Below are 20229 nucleotides of genomic sequence, written 5' to 3'. Positions count from 1 at the left end.
CAGATCAGATAACATCCTAAAGCAGAAATTTCTGCAAAGCATTCGGTTACACTGTATCACACTGCACACACCTGGAGGCAGCTTCTGTGGCTTCATTGCTTTACATTTACTCTTCTGTCCAGTTACCATAATCACCAGCCCCATGTGGCTATTTATATGAACAAAAATTGAATAAAATTAAATATTTAGTTCCTCACTCGTACTCGTCCCATTTAAGTGTTCAGTACCAGAGGTGGCTAGCGGCTACCATATTGTTCAGCACAGGTACAGAACATTTCTGTCATCACACAGTGTGCTTTTGAGCAGTGCTGTGTTGGAATCACACCCAGTGAAGATAGTTACACAGTTCTGCAGAATCTGGGAGTTTCCTCAGGAATCAAGGGGAACATCATGTTTGAACATGGGCGGCTATTGAGGTAGTAAATGAAATACATCCTTATAAAATAGTGATAATCAAGTTGTTTCTCTTGCCAATGAGAAGTAGTGCAGCCAAATGCTGTTTTAGGTATTTGAGCTCAGTTTTTTAATGCCCAGATGTACCACTAAATTGAAATTACCTGTTGCCTGCTAGTGTCTTCAGGGAAAAGTCAAGGGAAAAAAACAGAAACTGGGACTATAGTTTGAAAAGTTAGGGAGGCTATTAGTTTTAGATTCACCCATCTCAGTTTCATTGGGACGTGTTATCAGCTCGTGGCGATGGCACATTGCTGCCTTCTTCCGTCTCGTAGTGAAACATCCACTTTAAAAAATGGTATTACATGTTCAACTCTTCATGTGATTTGTGATTTCTGCTGCATTAAAGGAAAACTAATATACGGATTAGTATTTCTTGTGCTAGAAATAAAAGAACAGCTTGATTTTAATAGCAAAATAAGCAGTGAAACCAGTTCTTTGGGAAATTCTAGGCTAATGAAACCGTTTTTTGCTCCATTAAAACTGATTTATTATCAGAGGGTAAGTTTTAGGAAAGGAAACATGGTGTACATTTCTCTCTCTCTCTGTCTTTTTTAACTTGATGAAGTAAATTAAAACAGTCCTCTGCTCTCTTGAGTAATGTGGGCTCAAGTGATGAATAATACTTGTCCCTGGTTCTAGAAGCGACTGAACATTATGTACATGAGGTACATTTTCTTGCTTGTTGCATATTGTTCTTTGCTATGCTCCATGGCATTTGTCTTTGCCTGTTTGTAATTATTCTCTCAGTCCTAGTAAAGCTTCCATTAAAAACCCCTGATCGCTGCCCCCACCCCCCTGAAATATACGTGGTTTACATTAAAAGTTGTGTCACAGTTTCACTTTTCAGACACGATAGTTGTGTTTTCTGAAGACTATGCTATTTCTTTCACAGTTAATTGTTTGGGGCTACCTTGGGTAAATAGACTGATGGGAGTAGAGTGCTTACCGCCCAAGTTTCTCAGGCAATTAGATTGGAGTGATTCTTTTTCTTTTTGGCGGGGCATCTTGATTTTGATTTTCCTTTCAAACCACCTGCCCCGTGACCTAAATTATGGTCAGGAATTCATTGAATTTGAAGAAATGGCCATAAACATTCTTGGGGTTAAATGCTGTCCAAACACATTATTTTTAGATAAGCTCCCCATTTTCTTATTGTCTAGTGGCAGTGGAGTGGAGACCCAGTGCATGTTTATTTCCTGGGGAGAGGGTCGATCTCAGCTTTACTTCCCTTGTGTGGTTCAGCATTTCCTGATCAATGCTCTTCCCTGTCTCTCTTGTCACCTATCCTGTCCTTTGTCGTGCGTTGACTCATGATGACTCTCTCGCATTTGGTGACGATGCTGTCTTGTGTTCCCTTGTTATCGTGACCTCTGGGTCTCTGTGCCCCTTTGTCTCCTGTGGTCTTGGTCGTCCCATGCCCTCCAGGCTCGCGTTGGATGACGCCATTCGACACAAGCCGCTGAACATGTCATCCCGTTTTTCACCCAGGGTGGCAGGGGAGAATGACTTCCTTCAGACTGTTATAAACAAAGTCATTGCTGCCAAAGAAGTCAACCACAAGGGCCAGGGTATGTATTCTATTGCTTTGTTTCTATACATGTCCACTTACATGAACTTGGGACGATGCCATGTGGTCTGCATTTCATTTTGATGATGTCATGATGATGATGGTGACGGGATGAGGAGGACGATCGGGGGGGTGGTGGTGGTGATGATGGCAGTGGGGACAAGTGGTGCGTACTTGGCTCCGGTGCACAGCATATGGGGGTTTCCTTGCGCATCACCTCTGTTAAGTGTTGCTGTGAGCCACCCTCCTGGATGGGCCGGGAAGGCTGAGTGGGATACAAGTAGATGCTTAGCAAGAGCCACCGCTGATGAGCCTGGAACCAGCGCGTTGATTTGCCGTCCTGAGACTCTAAGTCGTCCGCTCTCATCCTAACCGCTTGTAAAGACGCCTGGATGACGTCCCCCGAGAACACAGTACCTGCCCACCGGCGCTGCGCCCCCTGCTGTTGGGGGAAACACGGAGGCATTCAACATGACCCGCCTCTGCCTGAGCTCCTCTCTCTGTTTTTCTTTGTCTGTACCACGTGCTAATCACTGCGTGTTGTCCTCTAAGGTTCCCCTCCTCGTCCCCCTGAGAAAGTGGTTTCCTTTTGCAGATGAATTCTCTCCAGTTCTGTAATCGAAGAGATTTCTCCTCCCTGACTCTGCCCGTTTTGCCCTCATCGTGTTTAATCCCATGCTGACAAGTTTCCCAGCAGCCGACCTTCTGCTGGGAGAGGCAATGAATCAATCACCTTGGGCTGGTGACAGCTGGCCCTCGGGCGGCCAGGAGGGGTGCCAGGAAACAACTGCTTACGGAGGCTCCACGTCCAGCTCGAGGGGAGTCACCTTCAGAGTTTCTCCTACCTAGGCTGCTTTTAGCACCCGTGGGAAAATCACTTCTCCGCCCTTGATTGGATGCAGCCTTACCATAGACTCAGTTCATTGCCTCGTTACCGTATGTCACTAAACTTTTAAGAAAGAATGATTATGATTTGTTTTCCCATTGTTCTAAAGGGAAGTGTGAATTGAGTCTGGAGAATGTTCTGGAGGAACGAGGGACGTTTGGTTTCCTTTGGTGTGAACTACCCCCCCTCCCTGGCAAACGAAAGCAAAACAAAAATCCCAGATCAAAGCATTAATGAAATGTGGCCTCTATATAACGGAGCAGTTTAAGCTGACCCAGGACCGATCTTCTCATAAATTAACTGGCCTCCAATTTGCACTTTAATTGAAAACCACAGGGAGATCCAATTAAAGCCTTTCCGACTGGAGCCTCTCCCGGGCGAGGAGCACCGGGCCCCTGGCTCCCAGTGGGTCTTAACTTCTCTTGCAGAGTCACCACAGTTTTGATAAATTTTTATTACAGAGCCACACAAGGAAAGTGGAGGTTGGTGTCAAGCCAGCAGGAAATTACTTGGAAAGAGGACCCAAAGCGTGGCTCTGTCACTGGTATTGTGGCCAGAATCTGTGTTACCAGAGGCTCATGGGCCACTGCTGGGGGCCCCGTTGCATGCACTCCAGGGGGAGGAGGGGTCTGTCCATCCTGAGAGCTGAGAGGCAAGAACATTGGTTTTCCAAGGGGACCACAGGGGCTTTCCTGAGCTGAAGTGCCCTTGGGCACCATGGCTGGCTCCCTTTCACCTCTACACGGAAGGGAGCCTTTCTCCTGGGCTCGGCCTTTGCCCTGTGTGCGCACTCCAGGGGCCCTGAGAAGCCTGGGAGAATCAGCTGCTACGGTAGGGGGCCTGGCCAGCTGAGCCCCAGTTCCCATCAGCAGTGACCCAGCCTGCCCTGAGCATGCCACACAGTCCCGGTCACGAGCCCGGGAGGTGGGAGGGACGAGGACGTCCGTCCTCACAAAGCACCAGTGAGTTTCTCAGCTCCTCTGCGCATGTGCCTGTCTTCTGAGCTCATCGCCAGACTTTAGCCTGTTTTGTTTACATCAATGTGTTTACTTATCGGAGGTGACAACAGCTTTTATAGTCAGTCCAGATTATTCTGAACCTTAAACCCAGAGGCGCTGGGTGTTTTATGTGGACAGTGAATCCTCAAACACCCCCAGACATCTGCTCCTATTGTTCGGGATATAATGGATGCCGTTCCTTTTCTTTTTAGTAATCCTGGTTAAGCCAAACTCAACCTAAAATGCATGTTTTCTTTGAAAATTGGCCTCATTTTCTTCTGTGAGGAAAGTGTTTTAAATTCAGCGTAATCAGGAAAATCTGATCTCTCTGTTTAAATTGTGTTTTAACAAATTGAATTGTGTCGAGTCACTAGTTTCTGAACCAAGATAGTTGAGCAAGTTGGTATTTGTGAGGAAGACAGGGTTTTAGAATGATGTTACCGAAGGTTTCTTTACCTTCGACCTCTGTAAATAAATTACCTCACCACATCTTGCAAGTCCTCGAAAAACATCTCCGAGTTAGATTGGGCCTGGAGACATTCCTTTGGGAGGTCTTGGGACGCACTCCTAAGATTTGAGAGACCTTTAACTGCATCCTGGTGTCCCCAGCAGGGACCAGGACCATGTCAACGTCAGCAGTCAAGTCCTTTGCAGTTCTGTGAGGGCCCCTTTCACTTGGTTTGCTCTCTGGGAGGACAGAGCCAGGAGTCAGGTGCCCGGCCCTTCAGGGGTCTGTCGGCTCACAGTCCTTCAGGGCTGAAGTTGTACCAGCCTGTTGTGCTTTTGTGTGAATTAGGAAAGCTGGGCTGTCCTCTGGGTGAGTAGGGAGGTGCAGCCAGTGCCAGGGCACATGGCTTGGTGAGCAGCGTGTGGGCTAGGATTGGTTCCCAACTGCCTTTCTGCCCCAGTTGCCTGTGCAGTGCACAGCCTGAGCAATGATGCATGTGCCCTGGGGTGCGTGCCACCCCCTGACATCTTTTTAGGGACCTCCTTTTCCTGGTTATGCTTCTCTCCTCCTTGAAACTGCCCTCATAATTTGGAGCTTTATATCTTAAATAGAAAGGAAAAGGAAAATATATAAAAGGAAAGACAGAGAAAACACACACACACACACACACACACACACACACACACACGCACTAGTAGTGTGAGGACAGATACCTTCATTCTCTGATAGGCGCATGGGGTTCTCTGTAGCTGAGCGGCCAGGGTGCAGCAGGCCAGACCCTCAGGGTCTCAGAGACGGAGACCTGGGTGTGCCAGCTGATGGCGGCAGCCTCCCCTCCCACCTGGGAGAAAGGCGCCGTCCTTGACCTTGGCGGAGAGAGCCAAGCAGGTGCTGTCTCCTGCCTTTGATTTTGTGAAAAGTGTCGCTTTGTTCCCATTTGCCATTGCCTCCTGTTTGATTGCTGCTCAGGAGTTTTAGACAAACTGTGATCCTCTATCAGCTTCGTGGAGGGGAAGGGGGGAGGGTGCGGCTCACTCAGCTCTCTGGAGGCGGTCAGTTCACGTTCCCTCTCCGGGGGGGCCCCCTCGCCATCTTGCTTAGAGGGTTTGAAAGTCTCCATTTTACCCCTTGGAGGAAAGAGCCGAGTGAGGGCCAAAGCATTTGTTGCTCCTTTGCCGTGACTGTGACGTTGTGAAACAGAGGGCTCTGGCTGCCCGGCTGCGGCCACCCCCTCCTGTGGGCTGGTCCACTGGCCCCTGGCCCAGGGCTTTGCTGCCCACCTTCTGGAGAGTGTGGGTGCTGCTTAGCAATTTGAAACCTTCTTGGGTTAGTGGAGCTGTGAATTTATCTCTTGAGTCCTCCTCTGCTGTCATTCTTCCTGGGAGAATGGAAAATGATAGCTTTCTTGATGCACTCCCAGAAAAATGCTACCTTCTGATTCATCTTAAATATATATCAACTCAAAATTGAGTCACTGGTCCCAGACAGATGTGGGACACGAGTGCTGTCAGTGTGCACTCACCTGCCGTCAGCACCTCCGGGGCAGGATGGGTATCGTGGCTACAGACGCAGGTGATGCCCCTGTGCCCGGGCTCCTTTTTCCGGGTCCTCTCTTGCTCTTTCTCATACATCCACGTATTTTCTTAAGATGTCGAGTTGTGAATTTAAAGTTGCTCACTCATTGCATTGGTTTCATGAATTCTTTTTAAAATGTACGAGATAAAATGTGACTCCTGCATCCATTGTTTTTCTAGGTTTGTGGGTAACATTGAAATTGCTTCCTGGAGATATCCATCAAATTAGAAAAGAGTTTCCTCATTTAGTGGACAGGACCACAGCTGTGGCTCGGAAAACGGGGTTTCCGGAGATAATCATGCCTGGTAAGAACTGATTCCTGTAGCACTTGTGAGTGTGGTGTGGATGTAGCCAGCATTTGGGGTTCATGTAACTGGTCACAAAGAGTGGCGTGTGGGCAGTGACGCGTAGGAGCTCTGGCAAGCCAGAGGGCTGAGCATGTGGTAGGTGATGTGTAGGCCCAGTGTGGTTCTGGTTCATTCCTGCAGAGGGATGTCGTGAACCTGTAACAAGTATTTGAATCAACCAGAACGTGTTCAAAGTGAAGGAGGCACAGTTTAGGAAAAAACTGACCTGAAAAAACTGACCTTCTTATGTTCCAGGCTTTGAGAAGAGGCCCTCTGGGTAGGTTATGGGACCACAGTGGTCCACAGCCTCGGACCTTTGGCTCTAGAACTGAGAGCGCAGGACCTGGCCTGTGGTGGTGCCTGGCTTTGTGTCTTAACCTCTGCTCCTCCCTGGCTCAGTTGCCTTGGTCAACTTACCAAGATTTACTCTTAGCTGTGGTTTCCTCATCTGAAGAATGAGAATAATAAGAATCCCTGCCTATAGGGCTGGTTGGAGTTAGGAGGCTTTAGCATGTAAATTACAGAAAACACGAGGCCAGTCGAAAGGGTTGAACTGTGAGGATATTTATCGGCTCACCCAGCTGAGGAGCAGAGTCGGAGCACACTTCCTGGTCCGCCTGGCCCACACCGGCTCTGGTGCCCTGCAGCTCTCTCTGCTGACACGTCTCCTTTGCATACTGACCTCATCCTCTGTAACAGGCCCTGCCGGCTCCCATCTTCTTCCCAAATCTCAATGACCTGAAGAAGACGGCAGGCTTGTGACCCAGCGTTTCCAAGTGAGGTCATTGTGCCTGGACTGCTCAGTCCCCCTGGGCCCTGGACAGTGATGGTGGGTGGTGGAATGGGAACATTGGCCACCTGGACCTCTGGGCGGAGTCAGCTCCTTCAGAATGCAAGGGTTGCATGAGAGAGACATGGACACCGTGCAGATGTCTGGACAGATATACGATCAAAAGAAGGAAGGAGGAGCAGAAAGTGAATATTTACACCTGATACCTGCTGAGTTCATATTAATTATCACACTAGTGTTGCTCAGGCCCAATAATGGATTTGAAGCTTATTAAACCAATAACAGAATTCCATGTTACGATTAATCTCTTATATTTACATAATACTTTTTAGCTCGCAAATAACATTCATATTATTATCCTCACAAGATCTTGGGAAGCATATTAATATTTATCCTTTGTATCCATGGGATTCTTTCTGATTTGCAAATAATGCTGACATTAATAATCTGGCTTGATCCACCTAAGGATCTTAGAAGGCTACAGATTGGTGTTGAATTAATTTCCATCAAGATTAAGCCACAGCCTTAAGTCAAATGGCTAATGAGAGTGGAAATGGGGCCAAACACCTCACAGTTGAAGATTCCCTGTGGCCTCCTTTTATAGGCCTACTGCATACGTGGAGGGAGAGGTATCTACTCAGTGTGTGTGCCCTCAGAGTTACCGCTTTGTTCATTTTAGGGTCATTAGAGACATGTTCTTTCTACTCTCTTAGAGCTACTCTGGGTCATTGTATAACTCTCCTGGGAGATAGATATGAAAGACACTTAAATTGGTTAGACTGATCATGGCTCACCTGCCTCCACAGGAAGAAAGCATGACATTCAGAGTTACAAAACTATGGAACATTACAGCTTGTATGAGTCAAGTCTCTGCAGCAAATGACTTTGGACTTCTTTGTGGATGTATTGTTTGCATTTGGAATTTAGATGCAAATTTGCAGATAAGGATGATATCATGACATACTCAACATGCCTTTAGGTCAGGTGGCCTTAGGGTATCCTCATGTTTGAAGGGAGACCCAGAGAACTTGAAGTTCACACTGGTTGTGTTTTCCTTTGTAACTGACAGACTTAAAAAGTTAAGTCCAAACCTCTATGTTCATCTCATAATAGATTCCCGGGGAAACTATACAGCTGACCATTGTTGTGGCAAGTTCTGTGTAATAAGCTGGGAGTAGGGGTTCTCGGGGTGAGGGATTCCAGCTAGAGTGAGTCACCCGTGTTCCCTTAGAATCACTGACAGGCTGTGTGGGATCGCTCCTTACCCTCGGGGGAGAGACAGTGTGGGGGTTTTCACTCAGACCCCTGGCTTTTAGCCCAGTAGAACGTGTACGTCATTCCATCTTGTCAGGTGTGACTTACAGCGACGTGCATCTCCACCACACAGTGGAACAGCCTCTGATCACCCTGGTCACTGGCCCTTCTGTGTTCCCATGACTTCCTGGAAATCCCAGGGTTCTTCTGAAGGATCTTGGTGGGAAAGGAGTTTTGCCCTGAGCTGGGAAGGTGGCTGGAGGCTTGGAGGAAGTGAAGGGAAGGTTCTCTTTGAATCCACCCATGCCTGCTTGCAGTTCCTTCCTCCCAGTGTGCACCCTGTAGTCCGGCAGGCATTTGCCAAGGGCCTCTTGTGAGTGCCCATCTGTGGGGTTACCTGTTATAAACAGGCTCCCCTTTCTGGGCCTGCTCTAGAGGATGGATCCCTAGGCCAGCAGGAGAGTGAGACCCTGAGGTTCACTGCCTCCCTGCCCCCAGCACACAAATGGGGGTTCTCTGGCTGATGAGGCCTTTCTGAATTTCTTGTAGCCCTTTTTGATTATGGCTTTTGTGCTTTGATAAAATTTCCAGGCTGAGAGGTCATGAGACTGCTTTGCCTTATCGATGAGGCTATTCAGTGGTGGGTGGCCAGAGAGGTTAAGTGACATGTCCGAGGTCACACAGCTAATTAGTGGCAGGTCCTGGACTGGCAGCCCGGCCTCCAGCCGGAGCTCCAGCCGGAGCTCCTTGAACTCCATCATCCCTCACTTGTGCCATGGTCTGTGTCACTGGTGTAGTCATATGTCTTCCTGCAGCAGCTCCTTTGGCTGTGGTAGCAGCCCACTGGGATTATTGTAATAATGACTTTTAAATGAAAGTGTAATTTACTAGTTGGGTACATGAAAAGCCAAAGTAGAGCAGTAAAAAAGGCAAAAGAAAAAAACAGTAAAGCAAGGGGGCTTTTTCCTTAAGGGATCCTTGTTCTTTGCCCAGAACGGGCCACCTGCTCTTGACAGAGATGCTCCTTGGAGCCCCTGGGTGGGCAGGTGGGTCATGCACGGGTGGCCGAGGAGCAGCTCTGCGTGGTGGTGCTCGCTCTGCGGGCGGCACGTTGCTCATGAAGCTGGCGAGGTTTTCCCGTCGGGCTGTTACCAGAGGGCCCTTCTCTTCTCAGTGGGAAGAAATGTGCTGAGCTCATCTGTTGTTGGTGGGGGGCTTTTTGTTTTCAGGTTTGATTTTTTTTTTTTGCACAAATGCAGGCTCACCTCACTTCAAAATGCAGAGGTCTGCCTTGTTGTCTTGCTCCCTGGGGTCCCCATTCAGGAACCGGCATAGCTGCTTGGCAAGGGGAGAGAAGATCCGTGCAGAAAGCTTCTCTCTTGACCCATCCCGCGTCTGATCCCAGGCATCAACTCAGGACATTGGCTTGTGGTTCTAATTCTTAACCAGTTTTCTTTTTCATTCAGCTCCTTAGAAGAACGCAGAGGAGGTCAACATTGCCAGTTGTCATCTCAGTGTGCCAGTTGGTGTTGTGATACTCTTTGTCTGCCCAGACACATATGCCCACAGCCAGCATCCAACAAGGGATGGAGACAGGAGCCTCAGTAGGCTGTGGACACTAGAGGGGGGATGCGTCATTGAAAACCCATCGATAGCGTTCCAGCCGCTCCGGGCTCGGGCTGCCCACAGAGGAGAGGGACCAAGCCGATAATGAAGGGCCTTGAAAAATTGTCCTCTTCCTCACAAGTCTGAGGCTGCTGCTGAAAACTGCTTTTGTCGTGTCTTTAAATGCTGATGTTATTTTGTGCAAAATATTTCATAATCATCTAATACAATATTTGTAATACACTGCTATGGAAGAGTGTGGATTAGACGGTTTTGTAGAATTCATGGTTAATGCTGTGAATAGTGGATTAGTTTTACAGGTATAATTTCCCCCCCTCCCCAGGTGATGTTCGAAATGATATCTATGTAACATTAGTTCAAGGAGATTTTGATAAAGGAAGCAAAACCACAGCGAAGAATGTTGAGGTCACAGTGTCGGTGTATGACGAAGATGGAAAACGACTGGAGGTATTTATCATTGCAAAGTTGAACCTGTGGTGGTTAAGCTTTACTTTCTGAGTGTTTACCTTGGCTCTGCGACAAAATGCCGAAGGACACGTGTGGGGCTGTGTGGACCTGTTTCTAGGGCTGGGTGTTTACCCTTTTTTTCCGTTCTCCAGTTTGCCTTAGAGGGCTTGTGTCTGCTGGGTCTGGGCAGCCAGCCTGCGTCAGGAGATCCCTGTGGTCCCGACCACCTTCTTTACCCAACCCTGTTACGGCTTCTCACCTGCTGGCATGCACCTGAGGCTCAAAGGTCTAGCAATTACACTACCAGTTCAGATACCGTATGATCACCGTGTGGGAGATGAGGACACTTGCTCAGGGTCAGGTGACAGGTGGATCTGGGGTTTGAATCTGGGCATCTCCTCTCATGCTCTCCTGGGTGGTGGTTACCAAGACCTCATCCTGCATGGTCACGGCAGCCTGCAGGACGGGTTGTGTCTTGGGAAGTGCCCAGAGGCAGTGGCCTCCTCTGATAACCGGTGGCCAATCCAGAGCAGGTGTCTCTGACAGCTGCCTCTCTGGTCCGTGGTTGGAAGGCTGGGCTTCCCTGGGCCCATGTGGCTGAGAGCAATACCTGTGTGGGTACATGAGGCTCAGCTGTGCCAGGAGGTGGGTGGTGTCCTTTCGGGGTGGCCCACGTCTGGTGTCACTGCTGGGCCATGCTGTCCTTGGCACTTGGGCTTTCCCAGTATCAGCTCCACTGGAGTTGAGAGGTCAGTGTTTATGGCTGGAGGAACTGAAGGCGTGTGGCCACCTCCGTTGCTGGTCTGTAACCCTTTGTCCTGGACCTACCGAGTGAAGCAGCAGCTTTTTGCACGTCCTGATGTTATAGTTACTGGGGGTGAGGGTGTGAAGGATGGAGGGCCGTAGCACCCCTGCCTCAATACCATCAAGATCTCACGAGTCCAACAGCAAGGTTATTATGCCAGCTGCCGGCTCCGGATGGATCTGTCCTCCCACTGCTGGGAGCGTGCTCATCTGTGCTGGCCTCTGTTGGCATTCGTGGAGCGCCCTGCCTTCGCCTACGGGCCCGTTTCCCGGCGGTGGGAGGTGAGGAGATGGGTACAGTGTCAAGCTCCGTGAGCTCTGACGTGAACTCTTTATGCCTTCTTTTAAAGCACGTGATTTTCCCGGGTGCTGGTGATGAAGCGATTTCAGAGTACAAGTCCGTGATTTACTACCAAGTAAAACAGCCACGCTGGTTTGAGACCGTTAAGGTATCATTTACGTAGCCATTTTATCCCATGGGGTTGATTAGGAAATGCTCATTTGTATCCCAAGGAGGTCCCCACCTCCCACCCAACTCAGGGTCTGCTTGCTGGTGGGTACCCTGTACAGGCACAGGAGCTCTCCCAGCAGAGCCGTTCAAGGTTGCTAAGGAACCATGCTGGCATTTCTTGGAATACATTTACTCTCAGCTCCGTTTGGACATAAAAATAGGACGTTCATGGAGACAAATGACAGAGTCCTTTAAAGACAGTGGTTATCGTTCTGTTCTTGGATCTGTTTTACGTGTGGCCTGCTATCTGTACACCAAGTGGAAAGAAAGAGAGATGACAGTATATGGGGGCTGTTGCTGGCGAGACGGACCCCATTTCCGTGGCACTGACTCTGCATCTCAGAGCGGCGTGCTGACATCACCGCTGTAGCCCACTGTGGTAAACACCAGCCTAAATGCCAAGGATTCTAATACTTGAAAACGAGGCCAGGGTTGGCTCCAGAGTACAGATGTTAGATGTGAGGATTAGGGACAATCTTTGCTTAAAGGCAGCATGTATTAGGTCTTTTTTCTTTTTCTGTAAGTCACAACAAAAAAGCTGTCTTCCCTGCAGCTGGGGCAGGTCCCTGCAGCAGCCCAGGGAATATTGATACCTCTGAGAAGGGCTAAAAATGAAAACAGCAACTTTAAAAAATGGAATTTTAACAGTGAGGATCAGAATGTTTAAGAAAACTTCAACTGTCTCACAGAGCCTGCTTGGTGTCCTTTAGAATGTGATCTTGTTTATGTTTTCAAAAGGCATTTTTTGGGGCTTGGGGAAAATCAGGTAAGGGATTAGGTATGCAGTCTTTTCTCCCCTGCCTTGTGGAAATGTGTACAGTTGTATAGGACACCTACAGCTGAGTAAAGCCGTTCATGTGAGAAGATGTTGGAAGAGGTGCTTAGAATTCCTTTTTCAATTCTGCAGGTGGCCATTCCCATTGAGGATGTTAACCGCAGTCACCTTCGGTTTACCTTCCGTCACAGATCATCACAGGACTGTGAGTAATCACTTTCTTATCCCATGTTGTTTTCAAGGGACAACTAGGGGAAAATTTCAATAAGCTGCTCTTGTTCTGTTGTTCTAGAATGTTCTAGAATGTTCTAGAACTTGGTTATCGTAACACTTTGAGATCTTGATGCTTCAGCTTATTTCCCACACTAACCTGTTCCTGGGAAATGTCGTCGACTTCTCATTGAACCAGGCACAGGAGACCTACATTTTCCTTCTCCCCTTTCCCTGTTGCGACTTGCTGTCCATCCTTTGGGTCTCCGTTTTGACTTGTAATGCCATTCCATCTGTCGGAAAAGTCACTGAGGTACAGCATGTAGATTCCAAAAAAAAATTGGCTCTTAATGCTTTTTATGTTGGCATTGAAGACCTCGAGACCCTTTTTTTCTTTCTGGGTGGCCCCTGGTGTCTGGAGTCAGACAGAGCTTTTCTTCTCGGAGATGTTGGTACAGCATTGAGCTTGGGAGGAAAAACAGGTGTTGGAATCACTTGCCTTCCCAAGGAATCTGTCCTCAGTGACTGAAGTTTGTCTTACCATGTTTGCTGAATTAGTTGTCTACTAGGGATTTGGCTCTGTGCTAGAAACCAAATAAGATATCACAAAAGGGAGATGCACCTTTGGTAGTCTGTACCCACTTGGCAGTGGGCTAAGATTTGGGAAAATACATGACTGAGAATTGGCTACAGTTGTGTAAGCTGTGGCTTTGAAGGGAAGGGTGGCCCTGGAGGCTGTGTCTGTCACCACTGACCCTGTGGGGGCAAGGGCCTCTCGGGTCGGGGTTCTCTGCCTGGGCTCTGGGTGCCATGTCATCACGGGTGCTTCCGCCTGGGCATGAGAAGCCGGGTCTTGATGACCAAGCAAGACGGAGGCTGCTGACCCCCTTCAGTGTGATGACTGGCATAGAGTAGGGACCCTGTAGAGGATGGCAATGTGTTCATCCTTCTTACTGTGTCTGTAGGCGTGTCTCGCCTGGACCGCCCCCCCCCCCCCCTTCCTGAGGTGTGGGGTCTGCAGAGGTGGGGGTGAAGGAGAGCAGCCTGGGAGAGTGAACATGGGAGCAGAGGCTTGAGGTTGGGGGCTGTGCACCCCTTTCTGGGCCAGCGAGGAGCCTGGGCCGCACTGGTGCTCAGAGGTGTGGGCAGGCGTGGCACGGGAGGTCTGCAGGGCTGGCGTGCGGAGAGCGTGGATATCAGCCCCAGGATGTACACGCGGTGGGATGAGGCTAGGGAGGTGGTTGAACAAGGGGTGAAGACCAGCACGGGGTCCGGTGGGTGTGTGAGGTAGAGGGGGCGGGAGGACACAGAGCCATTTCGCCCCTTGACCTGTCCCAGGGTTTAAGTAGAGCTAGGATATAGCTAAAAGGGGTCAGGGTTCAAGTAGAATAGGAGACGCTGGTTCATAAAGGAGGGCAGCTTGGGAAGCAGCGTGCATTGCACACTCGCCTTAGGGCAGAACACAGGCCACCAGGCGGGCCAGGTCTTGCTGACTGTGCATGGCTGTGTTGATGCAGAAACTTGTGGATAAGAACAACTTAATAAACATTAACTAACCCATTCTGTACACTCGTACTGTGCTCCTGGCACAAGTATTTTTAGGGTATTATTTTAATTAGTTCTCACAACACCCCGTGTGGTATCAGTATGTCATCACTTTCTATATTACACATGGGGACACTGAGGCCCAGAGACCCACCAGAGTAGACCAGAGTCACCTGATTAGTGAGTAGAAGAGCTCTGGTCCAAACCCCATTCCTTGGGTCTGAGTGTCGTACTCCCACGCCTCTGGCGTGTAGCAAGGCCAGTTCTGTCCTCTGGTCTTTATTTAGCACCTGCTGGGTACACCGCTCACGGAGAGGGGGCTCTTCTTGCAGAGCTTAGGTTTGAATTGAGGTATGAGGTCCGCTTGCAAGGACCAAGTAGAGAGTGGCAGCCTGGGAGCATCGCATGGATTAGGGGCGTGTGTGAAGGGGGCACCGTGGCAGCGGCATGGTGCTTGGTGTCCTAGGTTGGTGAAATGGCAGGGCCTGGGAGTAGGCCGGAGCTCTGCCAAGTGGGGTGCTGGGGAGATGGCGGGGCACCCTGCCGGAGGGCAAGGACAAAGTCTAGAATCCACAGAGGACTCGTCTCTAAAGCAAGCTCTCCGTTCACTGCAATCTCATTCTCTCTAATTAATAAATTACACTAGGGCAGAGGGATATCTTTGGTAGCATTTTAATTTTCAAATCCTTGTTTTTCTTGTCAGTTTTAAGTACTCATTACAGACAAGATGCTATCACCCAACATACCACGACACATTTGCATAATTAATGAAGTCTCCCTGGCCACAGCTTGTGGGGTTTTGGAAACGTGTTGAGCACTGAAAATGTGATGCTGATGAAATCCTGGGCTGCCCGCCGCTGGAATGGCAAGTGGCCACGGGGGCCTCTCCATATGGCCCTGTCTGCAGACTCTCTGGGTCAGAAGCAGAAAGAACTGAGGCCACGTTGTAACACTGCACGTCCCCCGAGTGAGGTCCAAGCTGCTTACCCGTAAAGGGTGGGTGAGCTCAGGGAACCGGTGATGGGGTTTCTCATGCTGGGATCTGTCCTTGGTCGCAAAGTTGAATGCCGATGTGCCTAACACACTCCTGCAACTTGTTAGCAATTCTAGGTGCATCAGCTTGTGTTTCACATGATGAGAGAAGATGTATGCTCCCGAGTCCAGCCTCCAGGAGCTGAGCCTCCCCTGTTTGTAGGGGCCTGGTTGGGTGGGCAGCCTTGCGTCGTGTGGCCCCTGACGTTTTGTGTCTTGTCTGCCTCGTCATGGCGCTAATGAGCATGAAATGCAGTTCATCCCTTTGAGGTGAAGCTGTAGAATGTTAATAAAAGGCACAGTTTTATTTTGTGCTACTTAATAGTAGGATCAGGGTAGCCGTCTGCTGGCAGGTACGCTCCCGTGTCCTTTGGAGCCACGACTGCTTTCACAGAGGCAAATCTCTGTTTTTTTTCACGTCAGCCCAAACTTAGAAGCATCTGTTCTTTCTCACCTGAACATTGAACTATTTTATGTCTAGTACCCTTGTGCATATTTATCAGTTCCTAGGGCTCTTAATCTTTTACTTCATCCCTCCCATTGTTTTTGGTTGGTTAGTTTTCATCCTTTTAGTCAGCTGTCTTTGATTGAACACCTACTGTGTGCCAGAGACTGATGGACACCGGCACTGTGAAGGTTACCGAGACACATTCCTCATGCACCGTGCCTTCGTGGAAGTATTTTGAGCCTCTGACTCAAGGAGGGTGGCTGTGTGCTCCTTCCCTGTTAGACCTCTGCCCTTCCACCTAAGAAGAGAGTCTGGGATATGCAGTTCTAAAGATGCTTTCTAGCTCTGGGACTCGGTGTTTCCCTGCCACACTCAGATGCCTCTTGAGGGATTCATGGTGAGTCTGTTTGTTCTGTTCAGACCCCAGATCCCTCTTTACCCGACCCGGGGCCCTTGCTGCTTGCTGCACACCAGCTACACTGGCTTCCTGTCCCCAAACGGGCCATGCCCATCCCTGCATCCATGCCTCTGTGTTTGGCCATCACTTTTTCTGGAAGGTTTACACCTAAGCTTGTGTGCCATGCATCTTCTCAGAGAGGCCGTTTCCAGCATCCGGCTGGGTCAGCCCTGTTCCCACCGCCAGTCTATAACAGGTCACCAAGTTCTGTTGCTTTGTCATCTACCGAACTTGTTTATTGTCGTCTCCCCAGCTGGAATAAATACTTACTGAATTCCTCCTGTGTGGCAGCCACTATTTCATGCGCTGGGAAAATTGCGATGACAAAACACACAATGTCTCTTGCATGTCAAAGTGCAGTGAATGGAAGTAACAGTAAACAACAACGTGCTTACACACACACGCTGACGCATCTGGTGGCCTGGTAGTGACCAGGACTGTGTCAGAGTCGGCTCGGGCTGCTGTAATGAAATACCACAGACTGGGCACTGAAATAGCACAGTTTTTTCCACAGTTCTGGAGCCTGGAAGCCTAAGGTCAGGGCGCCAGCACGGCAGTTCTGGGGAAGGCCTCCTGCGTGTTGCCGACGGTTGCCTTCCTGCTGTGAACGCTTCCGGAGGGGGGGCAGCTCTGGTGTCCCCTCTTGCAAGGGCCCCGGTTCTGTGGGGCTCAGGGCTCCACCTGGATGAGCTCATTTAACTAAGCCCTGCCTTTTGGGTTTTATCCCCAAAACAGTCTCCTGGGGGTGCGGGCTTCAGCAAGAATGCTGGGGGCACAGTACAGTCCATAGCAATCGTGAGGAAAAGGGAGTCGGGAGGGAAAGCGTGTGACCAGGTCACTGATTCACTGTTTCAGACAGGCTGGCCTCCCGGAGCAGGTGACCCTTCAGCAGAAGCAGGAGTGAAGTGAGGCACCGTGTCTCACGTGCAGATGGCTGAGGGGAGCGGGTACCTTGCCAGAGGTCATGGTCAGGTCTGTAGTCCCCCTGTAGTTGATACTAGTGATGTAGGAGGTGGGAGTCTGTCTGTTTTGTTTTGCATATTGATGGCCAGTGTCCTGAGCCTGCCTGTGTTCAGGGCCTGCTGGTCCTCACGGGTCTGTGGGTCCCTGCGTCAAACCACACCGTCTTCACTACGGCCGCTCTGCGGTTACTCTTGGCTTCTAGGATTTCAGGTGTTCCTCCATGTTCTTCAAATCGTCCTGCTTCTCCTTGGTTTAGAATCAGTTTGTAAGTTCCATGAGGAAACCCTTCCATGAGATTTAATTGAAATCCCTTTGAATTTACAGATTAATGGGAACACAGCTGATTCCTTATGAGAAGACTCTTGCTAATGGTGAACATCGCCCGTTTCTCCATTTATTTACATGTATTTTAACATCAGTCACCACAGTTGTGATTTTTTTCGTAATGGCAGCTCTTGTAGCACTTCATGATGTTATTTTGTTACGACGGACATTAAAGACGATCATTGGTTTCTGTTGCAGCCAAGGATAAATCTGAGAAGATATTTGCACTAGCATTTGTAAAACTGATGAGATATGACGGGACCACTTTGAGGGACGGAGAGCACGATCTGATCGTCTATAAGGTGTGTGTGCATTTTGCTGGTGGGAAGGCTGCTGTCTAGCAATTTAGTTATGCAGATGGACAGCTGGTGAGCCGTCCATTTGCTGTTCTACAGAGAGATGATGATACACAGTAACACTTTAGATACTGTGTAAGAAATGTTCCGTTAGCACCAATTAACCTACAGGAATAAGGGAAATCATTAAAATAGCCTAGGAAATGATAAAGAACAAATACTGGGATAGTTGAAAGGATTAAGGATGATAAGGGATAGGAAAAAGTTGTGTGTCCCTGGCTGTGAATAATGTTCGACCTGTTGCGTGATTAAACCCCCAGGCCGAAGCGAGGAAGCTGGAAGATGCCGGGACGTACCTGAGCCTGCCGTCCACGAAAGCAGAGTTAGAGGAAAAGGGGCACCTGGCGATGGGGAAGAGCATGCAGAGTCTCGGGAGCTGCACCATCAGCAAAGATTCCTTCCAGATCTCCACTCTCGTGTGTTCCACCAAGCTTACCCAGAACGGTGAGTTTGGGGACGTGCTCACCCCAGGGGCTTTTCTTTCAGAAGTCTGTCCTTTCCCCTGCTCCCTGCTGAGTAGAGGAGGCCGCTACAACAGGTGCACGAGAGCCCTTCCTGCAGCCTCCGGTCCTGGCCCTGGGGGACCAGGAAAGAGTGGGTGGCATCCCTCATCCTTTAAAATTCACGCTCCAGTTTTGAGCAATGGATTTACTTTTTAAAAAGCCATTGGTCCAGAGGAAGGTAGCATGACATAGGGAAAGTGCAAAGGATTAGAGTCAGACCGGAGACCCAGGCGAGCCCTAGCCCAGTGCTCACCCTGGGACTGACCTTGGACAAGAGCCTCTGGCCTGTCTGGACCTCATGTTCCTCCTCTGGGCACGTGCGATGCTGCTGCCTCTCCGTGGGCTCTGGGAGTGTCCGGGGCGCAGGATGTGAGGTACACCCTCTGAGTCTTCTCCTCTCCCAGTTACTCACTGAGATAATTAGCAGTTATCTTTATTTCTAAAAGTTGGTTTTGGTGCTATGTCTAGGTGCCCCAGCAGTGAGATAAGGCACCCCTTGCTGACTCCGGACACCAAAGCCCAGCCTTACTGCAGCATTAGGGTGCCTGGCGGCCCTGTGCTGGGCCATCCAGGCTGCTCCTTGTCGCTGTCCCCACTAGCGGCCTCCCCAGCAGCACGGCTCTCTGACCCGAGTGCTTTTTAGTCAGAGCACACTGTGTGCACGAGGTAGAGGCTCCTCTGCACAAGTCGTACATTCAAATAATTGCGTCCTCCACGGTGACCGTATCACAGTGGTGCAGAGTGACTTTATGCTCTCTTGAAACTCAGCTTGAAAACTCAATTTTTTCCACTTAGCCACCCAGTATGGGTCCTGAAAATTAATGTCTGTTGTTCTCATGAGTTGAGTCCCTGGGGGTTGCCCGTAAGTCTTGGCAGTAGTCTCAGGTCTGTCTGAGGGACAGCCATCCAAAGGGATAAATAGGACAGAGCACAGGAGCGCCCCTGCATTGGCAGAAAGCATGCCGGCTGTTTGCTGGTGCAGGTCCTTCTCAAACCTGGTGCATCTGCTGTCTCTCTGCTCTGTTACACAAGCCACACAAACTATGCTTTATCCTCACTGGTCTCGTGTGCAAAGGGCACAGAGGAACATGTCACATGCTTGGAGGCCATTTGGATACATCTCTTAAATGATACCTTCGCCATCACAGTTGGCCCGAGGCATTAGGAATTATCCTGCTTGTGGTCATGCAATAATCTCCATAAGCCGGTGAAAACCCTTAGCTGGGTCACTGGGCTCTGTGCAGGCATGGGGAAGGGTCGAGGAGGCACAGGATGCTTGTAAGTTTAGTGCCCCTGGGAGTGTTGGGGTCGTAAGGTGGGTGCTGGTCTGGGACTGGGTCATGGAAAGGATGCCCAGATAGGTCAGATGTGGATGTGGCCCTGACAGTCCACTAGCCTGACAGCTGCCCTGTCCACAGCCTCATTTAACTCAGCAACGGCAGCCTCTCCGGTGAGCCGTCACCCAATCCCTGTAGCATGTTGGGTTTTGAATTGGAGCTGCTGTGTGCTGCCATTTTTCCCTATATAGGAAGCCACCGGTTTGTACGTGGGTCATATTCCAAAAGCATGTTTAGAAGTTGTTATTTAGAGCTTCAACATATTTTCCCCAGAACATTGAACAGTGTTCTGAAGGGCAGTTAGGTTGTGAGGCCCACCTACAGAATCCTTCTTAGCCTATGTTTTTCTGGAGAAGAGAACTGTGGACTAGGAGATCCCTGAGATATTACATCGCAGAACTCTCCCAGGGTGGTGATTTCAACATGATTTCGATTTCAGGTCCAACCCCCTCCTCCCCACACTCACTGCATCTCACCGGCCGAGGGTATCCCTCCCTGGAATGGAGGCAGTGAGCGCCCTGGGCCCAGCAGCAGCTGTTGCCAGGCAACCAGAGGATTCTGATGCTGCTC

The 20229-nt window shown here is 49.6% G+C and overlaps 1 protein-coding gene across 2 annotated transcripts in view; it reads left to right on the top strand.

Moving 5' to 3' along the window:
* Window positions 1-20229, top strand: part of DOCK1 (dedicator of cytokinesis 1) — a 466830-nt gene that overhangs the window by 77769 nt on the left and 368832 nt on the right. The window contains exons 12-18 of one of the 2 annotated variants that reach the window (XM_073240131.1): window positions 1945-2024; window positions 6110-6235; window positions 10270-10394; window positions 11549-11647; window positions 12617-12689; window positions 17662-17765; window positions 18080-18263. In XM_073240131.1, the coding sequence (XP_073096232.1) occupies window positions 1945-2024; window positions 6110-6235; window positions 10270-10394; window positions 11549-11647; window positions 12617-12689; window positions 17662-17765; window positions 18080-18263 (791 nt within the window). Of the gene's footprint in view, window positions 1-1881; window positions 2025-6109; window positions 6236-10269; window positions 10395-11548; window positions 11648-12616; window positions 12690-17661; window positions 17766-18079; window positions 18264-20229 lie in introns of both variants that reach the window. The other variant, XM_073240130.1, reaches the window with a different exon arrangement.

The sequence above is a fragment of the Manis javanica genome, chromosome 7 (genome assembly GCF_040802235.1).
Source record: "Manis javanica isolate MJ-LG chromosome 7, MJ_LKY, whole genome shotgun sequence".
Classification (NCBI taxonomy): Eukaryota; Metazoa; Chordata; class Mammalia; order Pholidota; family Manidae; genus Manis; species Manis javanica.
The sequence above is the reverse complement of the archived record's forward strand: the minus strand, read 5'-3'. Positions and strand labels throughout refer to the sequence as shown.